Source organism: Pezoporus flaviventris, unplaced genomic scaffold (genome assembly GCF_033815535.1).
Source record: "Pezoporus flaviventris isolate CSIRO_AGI_PZ_B2104156 unplaced genomic scaffold, CSIRO_AGI_Pfla_v1 ptg000045l, whole genome shotgun sequence".
Taxonomy (NCBI): Eukaryota; Metazoa; Chordata; class Aves; order Psittaciformes; family Psittacidae; genus Pezoporus; species Pezoporus flaviventris.
Window position 1 is genome coordinate 23090001 of NW_026892593.1, and position 22500 is coordinate 23112500.

A 22500-nucleotide genomic window follows, 5' to 3' on the forward strand; every position below is an offset into this window, starting at 1 on the left:
GTAAGGAATTTTGTAAAGGCTAGTGTGACAAGCTTCTGAAGTTTTAATATGTACTTTGTCAATTTTATAAGAACATCTGTGTATACACATTCGCAGATGCATGGGCTAACAAGGAAAAAAGGAATGCATCCATCTGGAGTAAATTCTGAATCTGCTATCTACAGGACATGTTAAGAGCATTTGATTTTTTACTTAGACGGCGAAAGCAATGATCAACTATTTTTAAATGCTTGCTAAGACAGAACTATTTCACTCAATTCCTTATTAGCACCTTAATTCCCATATTGTTTTTCTTAATATTCTTTGCATAAATATATACAATTTACTTTGAATTAAATCAGAATAGCTTACATTTTCACTGCTAGATGAATAAACTTGAAAAAAATTAATTGAATTCACCAAAGCAGATAAAATATAAAAGCCAGCTCTTCTTTTGGTTGAAATAGACATAAACACAGCAAAACTCTTAACATACAAACTGAGATAAGGTAAAAACATGACTAGTCTCACTGTATATAGGTCCTTACAAATAGAATATACAAAATATGCTAAACAAATATTTAGCAGTCAGCTATAGTACACAACTTCCTTATAGCTAGAATACAAAACAAAGTTTTCTATCCAAGTATTACTGGATTACGATCTGGGTTAGTATCCCACATGCCACTGCACAGTAATTGATAAAATAATAAAGAACAAGACATGCTGCCTGATTCTCTTTACAGATTTAACTCTGCCATACAGATTAAAAATGTAAATTGAGCCTCATCTGTTATATTTCACTGTTGCAGTATTTCCAGTGGACACCTGAGGTTTGAACACCCCAGCGTGAGCTGAGGTCAAGCAGAATCTACCTCAGCACAGACTTTAGTGAATTTGAATACAACTATTAGGACCCACAGGCAACAAGGTGCTCCAATTTCCATCTGAATTTAACTATATTTGTTCTAATTTGTTTGGTAGATACGTATCAAGGGAATGTGAGGTCATTTAGAAATTACTTTCATCACTGAAAAACAATTGAACTGTGTCTTCTGGAAGGTGGAGAAAACCCATTCATCCATTTTTACGGTAGTACAAGTAACTGTGGGCCTTGAGATATAAGGGACCTTTGAGAAGGTTGGGTTTTTTACTTAGTTTCTTTTTTAAAACATCTGTAAGTGTTGAAAAGAACTTCTGAACTCCATTTAAGCTTCAAATTGTGGATGTTTTTTTATGTAAGTCTTCAATGTTTTTAATCATGAAATAATGCTATATTTATCGCTTCTAGATATTGGAACACTATTATTACAATATTCTGTTCCTTATGTTGCTAACAAGAAATTTCATTTTGTGCACCTGTATTCTTCATTGCGGTGGCCCTCAAGGGTCTGTACTGGGACCAATACTACTGACTTTCTTCAGTGACACAGCCACTGGGATTGAGTGCACCAGCAGTAAGTTTGCAGATGACAGCAAGCCGAGTGGAGCAGTTGATCTGGTGGAGAGAAGGGATACCACTCAGAGGGACCTTGAAAGGCTTGAGGAGTGGGCCTGCATGAACCTCAGGAAATTCAGTTAAGCCAAGCACGAGGCCCTGCACCTGGGCCTATCCCCAATATCAGTACAGACTGGGGGATGAAGGGATTGAGAGCAGCCCTCCCAAAAATGACCTGAGGATACTGGTGGATGAAAAATCGGACATGAGCTGGCAATATGCACTTGCCATCCAGAAAGCCAATCTCATCCTGGGCTGCATAAAAAGAAGTGTCACCAGCAGGCTGAGGGAGGTGATTCTCCCCCTGTACTCTGCTCTGAGATCCTACCTGGAGTACTGCATCTAGCTCTGAGGTCCCCGGTACTAGACAGCATGGACGTGTTGGAGTGGGTCTAGAGAAGGGCCACAAAAATGGTCAGAGGGCTCTAACACCTCTCCTATGAAGAAAGGCTGAGAGAGTTGGGGTTGTTCAGCCTGAAGAAGAAAAGGCTCTGGGGAGACCGTATTATGACCTTTCAATACTTCAAGGGGGCTTTGTAAGAAAGATGGAGACCTTTTACCAAGGCCTGTAGTGACAGGACAAGGGACAACATTTTTTAACTTGAGACATAAGGAAGAAATCTTCTATAATGCCGGAGGTGCGACACTGGAACAGTTTACCCAGGGAAGCTGTGGATGCCCCATGCCTGGAAGTGGGTTGGATGGATATCCCCACCCACAGCAGGGGGCTTGGATTAGATCTTTAAATGTCCCTTCCATCCCAAACCACTCTATGATTCAATGCTATGCTTTCCTTTCCATGCTTACAGAATTCTGACTACAGAACTTTCATTTTTTACCATATGAGTTCAGTTCCTTTAAAGGTAGTGTCCAGGTTGTTTTTATTACATTTATGTGGTTGGAATGCTGCCACTGTACAAACAGGGAAGATTATAAGATATAGCCATTAAAAAAGCACTACACATGAAGATACTAGTTCCCCTTGTGCTGTAATTTTTTAGTATTGAGACTTTTTTGCAAGGACAGTTCAAAGATTGTTTTGATAACTAATCTGTGGAAGACATACTAGCTTAAAAAACTAATATTTTTTGTCAACTATACTTTCCTTCCAGATCAACAGTAAACCAAGACCAAATCAATCAGTTCAGTTTTTCCATGCAAAAATAAATTTCATAGGCTTTTCTACCAGGAGCTTAAGAGTACTGCTTGCAGAAAATGCTGCCACACAAACTTTCTGGAAGTGTAACCATAAGGAATACAATATTGGCTCTTGAAACTAACATTTCTCTCAGCTCTAGAGTTTGGTTTTCAAAATCAGAGGTTGAAAGGCAAAGTTCAGGCACGTTGTTCAGAGATGTAAAAGATCTTACATTTCTAGCATTCTCTGTATATTTTGAGGAGGAAGTAACAATACAAAATACATATGAAAAACAAAACCTTTTTTCTTTTCTTTTCCATAAGCAAAACAAGATTTGACCACCCATCTTTTAAATTGGTTGACAATTCCTATCATCTTGAAAACTTTCAGTATAGCATAATATATCTCAAGATATTCACTGCGCATAGAATGCAAAATATTTATTGGTATTTGTTTTTAACTAACATTACAATTTGTGTGTATGTTTCAATACATTTAAACATAAATTCCAAAGAGTATATGCCATGTCTTTTTATTAATAACTATGCTACTTAACTCCTAACAACAAGCCATAGCTCAGTGATGCCTGATCAAAACTTATCTATAAACAATTGGAATCTGTATTTGAATGATGAGTAAATTGATGGAACAACCCTGTGTTCAGAACTAGTCAGTATTTTTCATTAATGACACAGAAGATAGAATAGAAAGCATGGTTATTATCTTTGCAGATGTCAATAAAATGGGAGGTAGTGCAAGCACATTAATGAAGATGATGAAATTTCGAGTATGTGGCAACTTGAGAAAATCCAGTTAGAGGTTTAGAAAAAAAATATTATACGAAGAAAAGCTGAAAGAAGGATGACTTAGGTTACAGAATGAGCAACAGGTCAGATGCTAGAGAAGTGACTGAGTTCAGTCACTGCTAAACTCTTTGGCAGAATAAAGGGATGACAAAGTTACTTCTTAATGAGTATTATTTCAGTATCATGTTCAGATGTCCTCATCAAAATGGCTGTCTCCTATTGAACAAATGCTGGCAAACTAAACCTCTGCCTAAGCTCAGGACTAACAGTGCAGTGTAACAGAGGAGATGCCTGCAGCAACAGCAAAAATAACATACAGCAGTACTACATTATTTCAAAGAACTTTTTGGCAAAGATATAAACAAATGAACAGACTCATTCCACCTTCTTTACAATTGGTGGTTCTACCTTTATAAAAGAAAACTTTCCCTGTACTCCAGCAATTTCAAAATGAAACTCTCTGTAAGAGGCCTCTGCAACAGAAAAGGATTCTAGTAACATGGAGAGCTGCCTGCTCATCTCAGAACATTACTTCTTCCTTGCTCATAGATCGCAGAATATGAAGTCCCTCTGACTCTGTGTCTGCCTCAAATACACACTCTTCTGCATGCTTTACAGCTTTACACTGAGATTTTTCTCTCACTCCTGCAACTGGCAAACTACAACTTCATGTTATGCTCTCTGATGTATACTATATGCTTAAAGACATCATTGTTTATAGAACAACTGCCAGGTGCCAGGAGACAGGTAACAGTTGCTTAAGTTACAGAGGCCTCATGAAGACCGTTTGTAGGCTGCTGGAGAGGAGCTTTGAGGCTTCAAAAGAAAAAGACAGATAACAGGACAGGCAGCTGAGGGATAAATATACACTAGGAAGGAATGTATAAAGTAGCTTCCAAATATTTAGAGATGAAGCCGAATTCCCAAAGCCTACAATAACTCTTCTGATACAAGGTGAACTTGTCTTCTGAGTTTTGCACAAGCCTGATCCTGCCTTAGGAAAACTTGTAGTGTTACAGCTACTAAAATCCTGATAAAATCTAGACAACGGAAACAAGTGTTACATTCAACTTTTAAACACTGGAGCTTGTCCTGTTGCTGACAGGAAAACAATCAGTTCCTATAACAGAGTACATGATTTCTTAATTAAATTGAGTTGAGCTGGTGTCAACAAGGAGAAAAGACACTTGGTGCAATATTCTCAATTATGGATAGCATGTTTTCTACAGAGGTTTCATGTCATATCAGCTTTAATTTAAGGGGATACTGAATCCAGAAAAACAGCAGTGAGAAAGCAGGACAACAAAATAGAAATCATTATAATAAACAAGGTCTGGACTCGATTAGTAGAAATAGTGCTCACCCCAGGTTTTCAATAGGAAATACAACTTGTCTTTGGAAAAAATATGAAGTCAGACAATGTTTTTTATAGCCATCAGCAGTGAGGTACTACAAAGACTCTTCCTAAACCAGAGATGTAATAATTTAAGTTTCACTGTATTTCTATCATCCAATTCTATGGGGGGGGGGGAGAGGGAAAGCAGGCAAGGGGTTTGGTGTTGAATCCTGAAACCCACTGGGGAAGTGCCACAACCCCTCCAGCATTCCCAGTGGAATCTGGGTCCTCTAAACATTGTTGTCCATATCCAAGAAAAATCTCTAATGTTCTGCTAAAATCATTTAAGGGAAAGTGCTGTGGGACACCATGACAGAGACATGTAGTCTCTCAGACAGCTAAGTCATGTAATGACTGGCACTGAAAAGACTTTGCTCTTGGCTTTGTACTGAAGAGGTGGTAGATGCTGAGAGAGAAAAGCTGCCCAGGTCCATGTGCTCACTTGTGAGCTTTTTAGCCAAGCGAATGTTTTGCAGCCAGTCATGTAATTTTTTTAAGACCTCTCAGTGCACTTTTTATTCCACACAGGGGCTGCAATAATCAGTCTGAAATCGTAAAAGGGTGATTTTTTTTCCTGGGTTGCAGCTGAAAGTATTTTGTATTGCTAGGGTGACTTAGGCACCTAGTAACACTAGAGAGTTTTTTACTTTGGTATTCAATGGCACAAAGGGCAATAAATTAGATGATGTCTTGAAGTCCCTCCCAGGCTTATTTTCTATGAGACTTTAATTTGGATACTATTGACTCACAAGCTTTCCTAATGCTTCATGTAGAAGTATATAAAGATGACGAATTTTCTGGAACTCAGCTGAAGAAAGCTTTCCCAGAGGAATCTTTGCGACTGAACAGTTTCTAAGCCATATGTGGTATGACAACCTCGGTTGATTATTTCTTTAAAGATTTTGTTTGCCTGTTAAAGTAATAAAGATTTTTAAAAGTTTAAAAAAAAAAAAATTAGATAGCTCCCAAACAACTTTAACCACTTCCTAAAACAAAAGATGCACAGTTTGATGCATTCTTCCTTACAATTCTGTAGACAGCCTTAGCCCACAGACATTGTAACTACAAAACCAGCTGGTTAATCTGCAGATACTCTTCCAACCATACTACTTCTTCACTGTCTTTACTTCCATTACATTGACTATTCTTCAATAGAACAAAAGAACAAACAGAACATGCTATACTTGTGTAACACAGTATCTTTGACAGAACTGCACATTTCCAGTGTAACTTTTAACTTTGAACACCTGCAATTTTTATTTACATTTTTACTTATCACCAACACTGCCCTCAATTCTTTCATGCTGTAGGCATCCTATAAGTGTGGTTTTGATTCAGCTACACGAAGTGTCCTGTGTACATTAGGAGGAGATATTAAAAAGATTCACACCTACAGAATTCTTCAAACTGTGGAAGTCTGACAACTTCTGTGTACAAGTCAACAAGGGAAGCTACTCAAGCACAATAATACTGTGGCCAAACTAATTCTTTCTGTACATTCCTGTATTTTAGTATTTGAAGAAAATTTTTAATCTTTAGTTTTTTCGGAGCATCTTGACTAAAGATTTCTCTGTGCTAACATCTAACACTGTATAAAGTGTTTTCCTAGTTTAACCTGATGAAAAACAAACTATTTACAACTTCTATTACTTTTAAAGTTGTGACTTTTGTTATACTTTACTATGAAAATACCTTTAACCACATTTTATTTTGCAAAATGATAATCACTATATTATAGAGGTAGTAACTGACCCCTTTGCTGTGGCGTGGGTTGTTTTATTTGCTCGTTTGTTTGTCTTTTTTTTTTTCTCATAGATCTGAGCTAGCACTGCCTCAGGAAGAGCTGTATCTCACCTTGCCAGTACAGCTCTAGGTCTGTAGGATATTCTATAGTAGCTTAAAAAGAAAAGCTTTCCTTTCCAATCCACTCTTCCTGATCCAGAATTTTTATATTTATGCTTTAGTAGGCAAATGGAGACAAATCCTCAAATCCTACAGTATTTTCAAGATATCTAATTCTATTACTTTGACTTTCTACAATTTCATGCTGTTATAAAAAGTTTATTATTTTTCTTAAGTAGAAGTGAATTGTTTATTGACATGAATATGTTCAGCCATTTAGGGAAATACTAATCCAAATACTGAGAAAGGGAAGAAAGAGTATTAGATGGGTAATTAAATACAAAGTCAGTAATACTGCAACTATCACTGAATCCATTATTATTTTTCCTTGAACATCAGGAATCAATCCCCCATGTATATTCACATATACTGAAATGCTGCAGAAGCATTATTATTTCTAGATAAAATAATGCCTATATGGAAATCTCAACCTGTAAGCATGAAAGGGGGGAAGTACCTATTGTCACATATCCTTGTCAGGCAGCTGAGGGTGTGCTACCTCATTTCACTAAGGAGAGGGTGAAGCTATAACATCATGATGGAAGAAGACTGGAAATGCGATGCCTATAGAAGCACTGCTCCTCAGTGGAGATATTTCTGTTTTGCCAACTTGCCACTTTCAAATTATACCCTTCCACCCTGGGTCCTCCAAGAGCTGTGCTGAGAAAAAAAAAAGGAAGCAGCAATCTTTTCTTCTCTCAAATGCAACACTGAAACACACAAAAATATGTTAAAACATACTCCTTTTTATATCTATCACCTTTTCCATCAACAGGATTTCAAGTCTACTGTGGTGGAGCTGGTACACTGAATTGGTGGTGTGGAAAGCAGAGACAGCAGCCCTAGCTGGCAGGCACTGTTGCAGACTGACGGGAGATAAGAGTGACTGGAATAATTAATTAGGCCACTAAAGTTTGTCTTCTTTAGCTCATTGCTAGAGGAGACAGCATAAGATGAAATTAATGATCAGTGGTCACAAAGTGCCTCTGGTGCATCAAGCAAGGTATAGAAACAAGTAAGAATGAGTTTGTGTATGTCTATTACTGCTTTTACAACCTTGAAGACTAGAGATTTTCTTTCCTATTGATAACAGGGGTTGATAAAATTTTATCAGTGACTGCAAAAGAAGGTAGTGTTCTCAATGCATTCCCATCAATTGTTCTAAGATAAAGAGTAGGTGAGTCCCTCTGGGGGGAAAAGAATCACAAACGCCATCATTACTAACTGCACAAAACTGGTCTGGCAAACACTTTTCTTTAGTAATACCTTAGAAAGACGCACCATTGCAAGAGGATATTTACTCAGTGCAGGGCATGGCATTTCATAAAGTTTATCCTGGCTCAGTCCTTCCATCCACACAAGTCCTGTTAATGGATTTCCTATCCTATAGATACAGACTGCTCCCCCTAATTTGATGTCATCTGCAAACCTGATGAGAAGGAGGTCCATACTTCAGGACATCAATAAAGATGCTAAACAGTACAGGGCCCAGCACATTCTTATGTCCCAGGAGAAATCAGAGAATACCCGGGTTTTGCAAATGGAAGACCACAGTAAAAGGCAAGAACAATTACTAATGGGATATGATGCTCTAGCATGAACACAGCAGAGGAAAGCTACCCTTGAGTTCATACACATATATCACATATCAGAGGAAAGGGGGACAGCAGGAAGATACTTGTTGTTAATGTCTGAAAATCTGAACATGACAGTATTTTAAAAAAGAATATGCCATAAGATACACAGATGGTCTGAAAATGAGGAACAAAGATTAAGAAGGCAGTTTAATGCTGAAGTCCAAAAGATGATTTTATCTGTATCTTTTTAATTTTAGAGGAATATAGATTACAGAAAACACTGAGACATCACATTTCTATAACAGGAAAAAACTCTCAAACCTTTGTAAAAATCACTTAGAAAGTCATTGGTTAACAGGGCACTCATTCCCAATTAATCCTGCCACAACTATGAAAATTTTTTCTTGCTCATATTTGCACAGAAAAAAACGTTCTGGATTTCAACATTAGCAATTTTGCTAATGCTGTAGACTACCAAGAGTGTACAAATTTTCAAAGTTCTAATAAAGTATAGATCTGGGAAAACTCCATGTCTTATCTGGGAAAAAAAAAAAAAAAAAAAATTAATGAACTAAAATTGAGAAATGGGGGTGTAAGCAGTCACAAGAATATCAGATGGAGATTAGGAGTGATTAGGAGTGACTGAAGGCAGAATAAGAAATGAGGGAAAGCCAAAGACATGAAGACAAATGGTTTCCTGGGATGAAATCCAGATCTCATTTAAGTCAATGGCAAAATTCCCCTTGACTTCATTAGGGCCATGATTCCACTTGAGAAGTTTATTCACAGCAGAAGATGTAAGTGAAATAAGCAATATATCTGACAGAAACCTTGGGGAAAAGGGGGAATAACCAAAGGGAATACACACTGAACCACGTATTTTTCTAATAGACAAATGAGGTGGAATAACAAGTATATGCAAGACCACTAATTTTACTTGCCCTATGAGGCTTCTAAGAGTAATACAATAGTAAACAAGGAGAGCTGATGGATGTAAATTAATTTGCAAATTCCTGTGAGAAACTTCAAAAACCTAACTCATGATAAAATTAGACGTAAAGATTTGCCAATAACAAAACTAGTTGGATGACAAAAGAACAAAAGATTATTTCACAATATGGAGGTAGGTTAACAGTGAGAATTCTCTTAAGATCCTACATTACATTTCTGTCATGAACATAATTAAGAATACCTCAGAAGAAGATACAAACAGAAGTCACAACACAATATATTTAAATTATTCATATGTAAAGTTAACTGTGAAAAAAATAACAAAGCTGACAATCCATGGCAGGTCAATTTACTGTTGACAAATAAAAGAAAGAAAATAAACTACCCATGTACATCTATCTACTGCAACTACTTATTAGGAATCCTTCAATGGTGCCTCTCTTGAAGAAGTCAAACCCCAGTACATTAGACTAACTGGGAGAGAATAATGACAGTGACAATAATATAAAACATGTTTATGTATTTATAGTAGGCTCTCACTTCAACTTGTATGTTCAAGGTACTTGACTACCTTTTAGCTATTACTCACTCATCTCATAAACAATATAACAGAATACAGAAAAGAAAAACAGAAGTGACCTATGACATGCTAAACGTACCTCTGTGAGGAAACATTAAACATAATGGGAGTGATTTAATTTAGCTGTCACTGAAGTCAACACAAAATGAGTAGCAGCTTGGAGATATGAGGAAAAGTGATAGATTAGAAATGTCGATCAAAGGAAATATAGGGAAAAAAGCAAATATTCACCTTCATTTTACCCATACATAAATTAATATGGCATATTTATGATTGTTTTTTCATTAGTTATACCAGTGGTAATTTATTCTAATAATTAAAAGGCACAGAGCTACTGCTAAAGAAAGTTTTTAGAATCAGTAAGTTACACAGATAATGAGTTGTGGTTTTTTTTTAAATTTTATTAAATATTTTAATAGGATTAAAATACGTGAGTATTCAGTAATTCCAAGATGCCAGCTGCCACTACTCTACAGGAAAACATCTTAACACATATTGACCTTCACATTGCAGAAGCCAGTCAACTTCTTCATGAAGACCAAGAGCAAATCTCTCTTTCTTTCTACACCATAGGCACTTCCCAACTCAGGGATGATTTTGTGATGCTTATCTACAAAATACACAAACACATTTGATCCTAAAGTGACTGGAGATGGAGTTCAGTGCTTCTTGCCCTACCAGTTTAGCCATGCCAACATTTTCAGGAATCAAGTTCTGATTAAGATGATATGACATAGATTTTCTGATTCTAGTGACTTATTAAAATTCCCATCCTTGACATTGGCTTGCTCCCTTTGGTGTCTAAATAAATGTATTTTTTCTGTGATAGAACCATAAAAAAGTTGCAACTTGACTAGAAATTAGCTTAGGGCACAGCCCTCTAAAGTCTTTCAAACCGTCAACTACATCTAGCTCAAACGTCAAAAGTTAACATGCTAAACAAAGAAGAGGATTAGGGAGAAAGAGCACAGAAGTTTTAAAGGTAAAAATTCAAAGGAAAATGACAAAGGACTAAAGATTTGAGTGTCTGAATATTTTTGTCGTTGAAGAACCATTGAAAAAGAGCAAGCCTGAAGACAACAAAGTTGAAGAAAAGAGGCTATGGATCTGGCACGCTCTGTAGTATCTAATGGTTGGGAAGTTCTAAAAACTGTACCAGTTATACAGAAACTTAGCAGCAGCAACTAAATATATCAATATTATGTGTGGGTTAGAGCAGGCAAATGTTCTCTATGTGAAATCTGGAAAACTATTCAGTGATCCAGGAAAAGCTGAGGGAGAATTTGGACTGTACTATGTGAGGTTTTATGCATCTTAATATAAATGCAGGATATAGAGAATTGCTTTTTCTATTTCTGTTGAAAACTTTTACATCAGTAAACCTCTGCTATCCCAGAAAACATACAACCGAGCAGTTAGACAGTGTGGGACAAAAAAGGCTGAAAATAACATCCTTTTACCAACACTTCAGAACACTTTTTTGACGTATTGTAAGTTAATCATCAACATTTGTCTACAGTGGCACCTAAACACTGTTCTAATGCAGCAGCAAGGAATTAAATGGCATTACACTAACATCTGAGCATGGTACATTTTTTTCTTCTGTACCTAGACATTTACAAATGTAATAATGAACAATGTATTGCATTGTATATATTTTGTTTGGCTGCAATATACTGCCCTGGGAAGCAGAAGTCTGTTGATTGATAAGTATACTTGATGACTACTTCAAAAGTTTTAGCAGTATTTCCTTTCATACGCTGAGTTCCTTGGAGCATTTATTTTTGTATTTTTATTTTTTCCCAATGTTTAAGAGCATGGACTCGAAGTGATGACTACCCTTCCCTGCTCCAACAAGCCTGGAGAATGGCCAGCCCTTTGGTATTTTTGTTTTGCTGAACAGTTAACAAGTAGAACCCCATGTCACACTTGGCAAGGACACGTGTCAAACTGACCTGTGCAGGACTTGTCTGCACTGCCCTAGCTGAGACTTGTCACATTACTTAAATCTTATGCTCAATATATATTTTTCATTCAATCTTAGAAGTAAGAGTGCTTAAAGATACTTTGCTATGAAAGCTGTTCCAGATTACAAATAAGTGGACTTGGACAATCCAGCTAGTCTCCAGTTACACAGAGCATACATGAAAAAACTTTCTTTTTCCAGATTTATCATAAGAATTGAAGAAAATATGGCTGGAAGGAACCTCAACAGATCATATGGCCTCTTTATCCTCTTTCCCTACACCAAAGTAGGATCGTTTATACCTAAAACACTTCTGACCATTTCCAGTGTGTTTTCAGAAGCCTCCAGTATCAGTGGTTCCACTGTGCTGGTACACATATAAGCACTTAATTATTCTACAGTCAGAAAGGATTTATTTTTCTGGTGTCTGTCCTAACTCTTCTTCCTGAAATGCTAATCAGATATTTCTTGTCCCATTCCCAGTGGACAAGTTCATTCCCATCTCTGCACAGTGTTCTGCAGACTGTTATCATTTCCAGTTTCTCTCTTCCCTAATATTTTTAGTCCTTCCAGAGTCTTCAGAACAGGCCAAACAGAAGAACTGGATGGAGGACAGAGCTTACTGTTACATACAACATTGCTGTTAATTATGCTTTCACAATCACATACCTTTCTCAGTACACATTCAGTTTGTGACCTGATACAACTTTCAGAGTTTTACGAATGACTGTGTACCCAGTCATCATCACCTCATATTTAAACCAGAGATTGTTCTCATATGTAATACTTCAAACTTAATTCTAAATTTTATCAGAACATTTCACAAAATTGCAAAAATTACAAAAAATCACAACATGGAAATATTAATCATGCTTCATATTTTTATGCTATTATAGATTTAAGATATAGATTTGAAGAGCAACATGCCTGAAAAACATGTTATACCTGTATGGTCTTTGCAAGAAAACACAAATATAGTCTGCCTGAAGACTGAGCTGATTAGCTGAGAGATCACAGAGCCTGGGTTAACATACCATGCCTCTTCAAGTGCGTATTTTGGTCTGTGCTTAACAAACTTCTCCTTTCCAGGACACTATATTCCAGCCAAATGAAACATATATATAGTGCGATACATTGTTTGTTACCACATCTGTAAATATGTGGCTACAAAATAATAAGAAAAAACCCAGCATGTTTTAAGCTGTAATTTCAGTAACTCCAGATGGATACAGAAGCATAATAATTTCTTTCATGATGCCATGAATAGAAGGGCATGCATAGCAACAGAACACTACTTGATAGATGCTTATCTCAAGGTCTGTCAGAGCTACCAGTCATGGTTTACCTTCTGGTTTCATCTACATATACTGCTGTCTAATGCCAATTGGCATTGTGTCAAACGCTTCTCTAAACAAAGTCTGATTCTACCTGGGGAGAATTACTGTGTAAGTAATATACAACTTCCATTCAAACTACATCTCAAGATGCTTTTCAAAAATTAACTCAATTGCTACCTAAAGACTGCAAGAGTTTGGGGATACGATCTGAAAAACCTGTCTGTTTTGCCTTTCTACAGCACTTACCACAACAGGGCCCCAAACCATTCTTATTACCACACTATAAAAATAAACCACAACAGTTTAGCTGAATCTAGCTAAAATACGGGCTTTTTGCCCCCATAAGAACAGAGAGAAAGAAGAGTCACATTATGTACAAATACATACGGAATGCTTTGAAAAATTGTTAAGACCTGCACATGAAAATCCAAACTGTGTAGTTTTATGGAATGTCTACCAGAAAGACTAGGAGAATGGAGTCTACTGAACCAGAAAGAGCCTGTTTGGTCTACCAAAATGAAGATGCAAAGTTCAGTGCTCTCTCTAGAACACATTTGAGAAATAAAGAGTAAGAAAGACTACGTAAGCTAGAAAATATGCACGTTAAACTAAATTGAAATATAGTCTGGAAATTGAAATGTAGCTGATAATCACCAAAAGAATGAAGTTCCACAATAGCTTTCAAGATAGACTATGATAATTTTAAGAAAGGAACTGTATGACATGGTTGTCTACAACATAACTCTGATTTCCTGTGTTCTTAGAAGAAGAAGAGACAAAAGCTTGGAGGACATTTTTTTCATCTGTGATGTCTGACAATGCCAAATTTGCAAGGAATGAAGGAAAGGAGGTGGAAACATAACAAAAAACTAAAAATCAAGTTGGGGGAAGTCCCTAATTACACAAAGTACTACTATCACAGCATAATACTGCATCAAAGAAACATTTCCCCTTATCCATCTCAATCAGAAGCTCATGGAAGTCTTTGAAAAGGGTTAGTGAGAGGTCACGATCATACAAAGGTTCTGCTACATCATTAAACCTCTATTAATGGATACAGTGAAACAAATGAACTTCGTAAGTCTAGGTGAAGGAGAAAGACTACTGGATTTGCTCAGCCTAATTAAAGATACACATTTAATACTGTTGTGAGTTTGAGAAAAACACTGGAACACCTGTGTTTATAACCCCAACAGAGATTACACCACAGTCTGTATTTCACTTACATGTTCCCAGCACTGTTCTAAATCACAGACTGCTGTTAAATGCAAATGCACTTTGCCAGAAGATTGTGAGCGTTGCTTTTGTATATGGACTTTACTGGGTATAATCACAACTTGAGTCACCTTGAGATTTTATTACTTTCATGTGACCTACACACGAGGTTTCACACTGACGTCTTTCTATAAACTCTAAAAAAAAGTGCAATGAAACTTTCAGTCTTTTAAAATGTGTAAAGTGCTTAGAGTTAGAATTCTGAAGATCTGACTAAAAGTCAAATAACAACACTTCCACAGCATAATGGCCTATATTTTTCAGTTAATCTTTGCTTCAATTTATGGATTGTAATTAAAACTACTAGTGTAAACACTATCAACTCGATATAATTGTATGTTTTTATTTCACTGTTTACATGATATGTAAGTTTAAAGATTTTGGACATGTGTATTTGCAGAAAAAAATCTAGAAAGTCTACTCTCAAAAATGACTCGAAATCCAAATGCAATCATCAAAAGGGGCTAAAATTCCTAACTGTAGGTGCATTTTTAGAAATATGGTGTTAATGGCACTATCATCTTAGCATGAAAAGCAAGAATACACTGAGAATTTGTGACAGCAGTACCACAAAGTTTTCAGCAAGATAGCTTCCAGAAAGAACATGTGAACCCCCGCTCCAGGAGCCTACCAACTTCTACAAGCCAAGCTATGGGGATCTGACACTTCGCAGCTGGAAACACTATATATAGGGAGAGATCTTTTCTTCAAGACCATTGGGAATGTATTGTTAACATTCAACAGTTGGAGCTGGAATAATGCAAAGGAGACATAGCAACCTCTGCTCCAAAGTAAGACATGTAACACTTAAGATACTAAGGAGGAAATGATAAAGGACTGGAATATCAGTCTTGGAAGATAAGAAAACTGATGAACAGAAGCAAAACACAGAGGATGAATGGACTGAAAAGTAAAGTAATGCAAAACAATAATAAACCAAATATTTAGGATAATATTCAAGTGAAAAGTTATGTCAATATGAGTGGTGAAAAATATTAATCGAAGCATCATTGCTTATTTTTCCATTAGTGTCCACATATGAATGGCCCTGTATGAAGAAAGTTGGGACTCACAGTCACACCTTAAAGAGTTTACTGTCACATGATTGATACAGTTAGTAAAGGCAAAAAAAAAAAAAAATTAAATGGTAACAAAATAGTATGATAAAGTGTTGGACTGATGGACTTGCCTGTCACTTTCAGATGCTATGCAGGGTTAGGCAAAGACAAAATCATTTCACTGTGTATTCTCAGAATAGAGCATCCTTCAATGGGAATATGCTCAGACAAAAGTTATAACCTTTAAGATCCTGTTTCCTAGCTGTTCCTCTTTTTATATAAAAATAAAAATCAATTGTTGTCACAAAGTCTCTTTGCCCATTATCTTCCCTATGATAGATTTATGAATAAAAATGTGTGAAATTAAATTATACAGGCACTGAAATATCATCTGATTAGGTGAAATATTCTTGATGAACAAGGATACCCAGAAAACACTACAATTGCTTCCACATTCATCTGCTCAATTACATGTTTCCCACCTATTTAATAATGCTTGTTATATCCCTGTTAATTGATGTGTTTTGAGGGTTTATTTTCTCATACAGTATGTCAAGTCTTCTATAATGAACAAGAGACTTGGATCATAGCAGTCTCCTAGAACAGAACAAGTCTCCAAGGTAAATGCAAAAAGATCATGAAATGGACAATGCAATGATAACAAAAAAAAAAAAAAAAAAAAAGAAAGAGGGGGAGGGAAGACAGGGGATCGGAACATTATGAAGTTAAAGAAACAAGGGAATGAAAGGGATTTAAACAGGAATGATAGGTAACCTACTGTAAGCCATGTGAAAGCTTAACAGTGGGGGACTGGAATAATCAGATATGGGAACAACCTGACAATGGAATGCTTTCAAACTGAAGTACCTCAAAAGTAAATGATCTTACAGCAGAATAATCATATTTGCCTCTGGGAATAAAATTTAAAGATAAAAAAGTTTGAAAAAAAAAACCCAAACCCAACCGCAAGTTTGATGATTATGCAGATAAAACTGCAAAAAGAAAATGATCCAGTCAGGGCAAGAGTGGGAAAGGTAAAGCAGTAGGGCCGGGAATGACAACAGAATACAAAAGAAAAGGTGACTGTAACCACAGATGGTTGGAACTCATCTTTTCACAGACAGAACTAAAGATGAAGGACTGCACTGGACAAGCTCATTTTTAGTAACTCATTGACTCTTACTCTTGTTCATTTAATAAAAAGTTATGACTTCTCACAATGACCTTATATAGTATTTTCCAAACAACCTTAAAGCTCACGGGGTATATGTGTGTCTTGACATTTGGCTTCAAACAATTCCTGTCCTACAGAATTACAATAGATGAACACAAAGTCATCATGAGATGAGACTGTATGAATTCACTTTTTAAGATTGGACTCTAAAAAAACTATTTTTTTTTTCACTGTGCTTTTTTGAAAAACAATCAACAATTAAAATTCTAGAAATTAGAATGACAGATTATCTCCAGGATTCTGGATTTGCTGTTAGGAACTAGATTATTTTCATAAATTGAGAATATAAAAGATTAGTTGCATTGTCTTCAGTGTACACTCTCATAGAGTGTGAGGAGAGAGAAAACCATGACAAAAACTCCCTTCCACAAAACCTCACAAACAGGATATTTGCATTCACTATCTCCTCTGCTAACTCTTCCCACTTATTAAATGAACTACAGTGGGGTTTAACAGAATGGCATAACTACCTCACTGTTTCCTATGGTGAGACTACGTTTTCTCAGACCACAGTTTTCCAGGTCTTCTGAAGACCAAATTCTTTTTGTTTCCTCAAGTGCTATGAGCAGCTTTGCAGATTAAAATTTTACCTTTTCCCCCCAGATTTATATAGTGAAGTAAACCAGCATTTTGCATGATGCATTTGCCAAAATATTAACACATGGACTAGAGATGCACTGTGTTCTGGTGATAAACACCCTGGTCTGTGCCAGCTGCAATAATCACTTAAGGGTGATTAATCTTCCACAAATGCACAAACACCAGGAACACAGCTGAACTTGATTTTCATTCCTGATATTCCATCACTGAGAGTGAGAATTCTTGAACATATAACAGAGAGAGGAAAAATAACAGCATAATGCTGATTTCATTATGATCCTGATGTTCACTGAAGAGTCTAAATGCACTGGCTCTGAAGGAACTGAGTTTTGACTCCCTCCAAAACTCTTCATCAGTACACTTGCTACGACGCAGGTTAAAAAAGAGTTATCACTAATTATCATGAGTTAAAATTACCATGATAACAATTCATGAGTTATCATGAATTGTTATTACTGTTGCAAGTACCATTCCATGTCTTATCCAATGTTGTTGTTTCAGGGACAATGAAAGTTTTTCCAGTTTCCCACAGCCATACAGCTTTAACTGCACTTGTTTGGATGGATGTGGCTGGTGTGTTTGTTTGGCTTTTTTGTTTTGTTTTGGGTTCTTTGGTTGGTTGTTTTGTTGTTTTTTTGCTTCAGAAGTCGGCATTTATACCCCAAAGGTATGTGCTGTGGAGCTTCCAATAAAATCCATGTACAACTGTTACGCAAGATTAGCGGCACCTAGTTCTTCGTAAGTAATGGGGTTTTTGCACATGAAATACTTTCCTTCGTGTTTGTCGCTTTGAAACTTGTCCTTACCACGTAAAGCCCACAGTAATTTGGAGTAGTCCATGTTCAAAAAATGAAGAAAGGCAACAGTCTTTCATACTGATTTAAATGAAAAGATAATTGTCTGAAACTGATTGTTGACAACTGATATTAGAGGAAATAGGAATTTTGAACAGAACATTCATGTCCATAACAAGTAACTTCTTTTCTCAGTGAAGATTTGTGTGAAGGGAGTACTTCAGGCCCACATCAACCTACCAGGAATCTGATTTGAAGGCCAATCAAAGATAGAACTTGGATTTAATACTACTAAAACACAGAAAGTAAACTTAGGATTTGAGATTCCACTAGCGATATGCTGCATACTGGATCATGGAGTTACTGTCTTTAGTCAGACTGTGAATGGAAACTGGGATGCATGCAGCATAAAATTTCATCTGCTTTAAGGAACTATTAATACAGGAGCTATCTCAACTACCAGGCCATGGTCATATTGATCACCTAAAACTTACTGCAGTATTTTAGTGTTAAGAAACGGAGCAGATCATATATCATTACACAAGGCAGGAACTGTAAAGCTTTTAAAGTACCACCGCCCTAAATACACTGGCTGGGATTCACGGCACTTAGCAAGCATTTAGAAGTTCTGCATTTACCTGAAGTTATATCCCTACCTTCATTCTCTAATTAATGAACAGAGACTATTTTCTAAGTAAGCCAATTCACCCACCTATTTTAGGTATCTGTCCACAGATGGATAAATTTGGTGACTCTAATTGCTTTTACTACTGCTTCAAAAAACAAATGTGAAGTACCAGGTTCAAATCCAAAGACTGGAGTAATTTCCCCACTTTCTGGCACTGAGTAACTAAGGTATTACACTAGCAGAAATCAATTTCTCTGATAATGTTCTCATGCTCAAAGCACAGAAAAAATGACTACTGTACACACACACACACCCTTCATTATGTTTATAAAAAAAATTAGTTTATGCTCAAAAAAGAAATGTGAACATTCCAAAATAAGAAACTTTGCTTTTTACCTGATAAGAATATCTGATAGAATTTTAACAACCAAATGCCTGAGATGCTTGGCTTTGACACTGTCACTGGGACTCTTCACATTTCCTGCTGATACTCTTAATACCAAACAAATGTCTCTCCCTGGAAGCTTGTCTCAACTCCAAACTCTGCCCCTTCCCACCTGAAGGCTCTAATCTCTAAATTGATGCAGCCTCTTGCTTCTTCCCTAATACCATGCTCCGTTGCTCCTGGCTGCTCGCCAACTTCAAGATGGCAGGCAGCATAATTGCTCAGCATATTCCTGGTGTTGTGGCTACTACACTTTCCTGGGAATCAGGAGATGGAAGTTTCATCTACTTGGAAATTAACAGAGCCACTGACTTCACAGGTGAGCACAGTGATTATGACTGCCTCAACAACATTTCTCCAGGGTAGAAAAACCCTAACCTCCTGGATGAACCTTCTCAGGACAAGTATGTGGATGCTTTTGACAGTAAAATATACTTTTTCCAGTGTATTAAATATTTTTCATTTAAAAAACTCCAAAGCCTGGGATTATGTAATCTATGTAGGTAATGTAAAAATTAAAATGTTACCTTCACTGTTGCCCTATTCTTATTTATTTCATTCGGTCATTCTTTCCCTATTTTCTCATTTACTTAAGTGATGACCTTTAACAAACTGAGGGGCCCTGGCCAATGGAGACAAGGAAGATGTCTCTCCCTTTTCCCTCTGCCTCCTGCACAAGTCTCTTCCTTCCCTTTTCCTTGTAAGTTGCGTTCACTTCCTTTTTTTATATTCTCAGCTCCATCAGTAAGGAGAGAGCAAAAATTTTATAAATGAACAGGTATCTAGTCCTAGCTTGTATCTTTTGGCTGACAATTCTTGGTCTTTCAGAAGGCCAGTAATCTTGCACTAAATTTGGTGCAAGGGATGAATAAGCATAACCTCTTTCTCCAGTGATATCTCAGTGCATTTACATTCTGTTGCTTCAATCTCTCAGAGAGTTATAAGTTTCAAAAGACCCAGTGTAGCAAGTCCCGAAACTGCCCGTTTTGACAAATGACATATCATAGAAATGAGAGAGGAAGGCTGAATCATGTAACTCATGGGTGTAACTCAAGTTATCTCCCTTTTTTTTTTATAGGCAACAATATGCAGTATTTTAGCTATCAACACAGCTATAAATGTAGCCATATCTACATAATCATATGCACAGATATCTCAGTTTATCCAGCAGAATGGCAGACAGCATATAGGATATGTAAACAGATCTGCCAAACACTTAGAAAACAACTTTAATAACAAGTGTCATTCTTTTCTGTAAAGTAGCTGTTTTTAACACACATGATCTAACTCTTGTTTGCTCTTTAAAGTTTTATTGTCTTGGCATTTTATACAGGAAGAGAGCATTAGCATACTCAGGAGAACTGCTAAAAGTAAAAGGCCTCAAGCTACCCACTGTATGGTTGATAGCATAAAGCATGGGATATAAAAACTTTTGTCTGATTGCTCACTTTACTTGTTTTAGAGTAGTGTTACTCTCAAGAGCATATATTCATGTTCTTTCTACTTCAAGTTTTATTACTTCTTTTGTATTATTTAATACATCTAAAGACACTTCCAAAAGACAAATTTTTCCATTTTGAAAAAGTAATGGTTTGGAACCTGATAAAATACATGAATGTTCACAGTGTATTATTTTCAAAGGCAAGTAGAATAAATGTGCAATAAAACAATTAAATGTGTGACAATAAACATTTCTGTGTGATCACGGATATATTAACATGCCAAACAAAAGAAGAAAAACTACGCAAAATATTCCACCTAAAAAAAAGAGTTGGATCAAAATAGATTCTTTACACATCAGAGCATAAGTAAAAAGGGAGTTTGGTCTCAATTACTGTTATTGCTAAATATCCCAGTCTAGAAATTAAAATTAACATTAAAAATGGGAATGAGAAAATGAATGAAGAAAAGGCATATTGGATCAGCTATTTTAAACACAGAAAAAAGTCAATATTGTACATACACGTTCAAAATCATCCTACAGTAAACTTAAATCTACGTCTACTTACATATCACACTGCTAATTATTATATAAATAACCTGGGAAACAATACCTCCAAGATACATGTTTTACTATTTAGTAAACAAGAAACTGCCATGTTTGACATCACTGATTAAGGCCGGGCATTTCTAAAGCTTCAGACACATTTCTGAAATCCACAATACATCAATTTTTAATACTTCCACTCTCTCAGCTCCATTAAAAAGATGGTAGGGGAAAGATTTTAGAGTAATTAATGATATAGTTAGCTGCTAAATATTAATAGGAATCGTAGTCTTGCATAAAATATAACATATAAACCTTGCCAATACAGACGCACCAGTAATTAAACTTGAATATGTAATTACACTGATTTATACGACAGGCAAAAAGTTACACTTTACTGGCTTCTATGTAAACTGTGGGCAACAGTTAAACTTTGCATTTTATGGTTTATATAAATGGGCAATATCTCTACTACAGTTCATAAATGGTTTAGAGACTCATAGTTAAAATTACAACTAATTCCAACATGAACATTCTGACTATATCTTCCAAACCAGACTGTGAAAATGACCACCGAGATCAGCCTCCTGTTACATTCAATGCTCACAAGCAAGTTGAAGAGGTTAAAAGAAAAAAAAAGGCAAAAAAAAAGGCAAAATAAAAAAGAAGCAAGGTTACACCAATTTACTACAAAGTAAATGAAGACTCATCTATTTAAATGCTGTAATATAAATGTTTAGTTTCAAACATACACTTCCAGATGTTTCACTTACCATGTCTCAAAGCACTTTTGAGTAATATTGTGTCTTAGACTAAGGTATTTTTTTCTTGAAGGGATGCTAACTGCACTTACATGTGAGGCTGAGGAGAGCAGCCCGGACTGCTATTTCCATTACTGTCAATGTGATCCAGTGAACCATTGAGATCTTCATGGACTGCCTGCAGTAAGCCACTGGATGCGTTATTTATCAATCCTGGGTTACTAAGTAATGGTAAACTACTTTCTGCCAGTGCAGCCTACCAAAATGAAGAGTAAAAATAAAAAATATTAGTCCATACATACACAAATCACTTCTAAATGTTCATACATGTATGAATGCACACACACAAAGCAGCTCATTTTGGGTAGTTGCAGAGGTGGTCAGGATTCTGTGCATTTTCCCGTTTTCACATTCTGAATGTAACAGCATCTCTATTTCCAGTTTACTATTTCTCTGACACAGGTTTCATTATTTTCCATTATTATGTTCCAATATTCATGGCACTTTCTAGTTTTACATTATTTTTTGACTTTGAATTACACTTAACCCCTATGCCCTTCCACACAATGTATGGCTCCTTTATAATGC

General features: G+C 36.3%; 1 protein-coding gene across 9 annotated transcripts in view; it reads right to left on the bottom strand.

Annotated features, from left to right (window-relative positions):
* The window catches only part of FOXP2 (forkhead box P2), a 418353-nt gene that overhangs the window by 8118 nt on the left and 387735 nt on the right, over positions 1 to 22500 (bottom strand). For all 9 annotated transcript variants that reach the window (XM_061467685.1, XM_061467681.1, XM_061467676.1 and 6 more), the window contains one exon: positions 22005 to 22168. In XM_061467685.1, coding sequence (XP_061323669.1) covers positions 22005 to 22168 — 164 coding nt within the window. The remainder of the gene's footprint in view (positions 1 to 22004; positions 22169 to 22500) is intronic.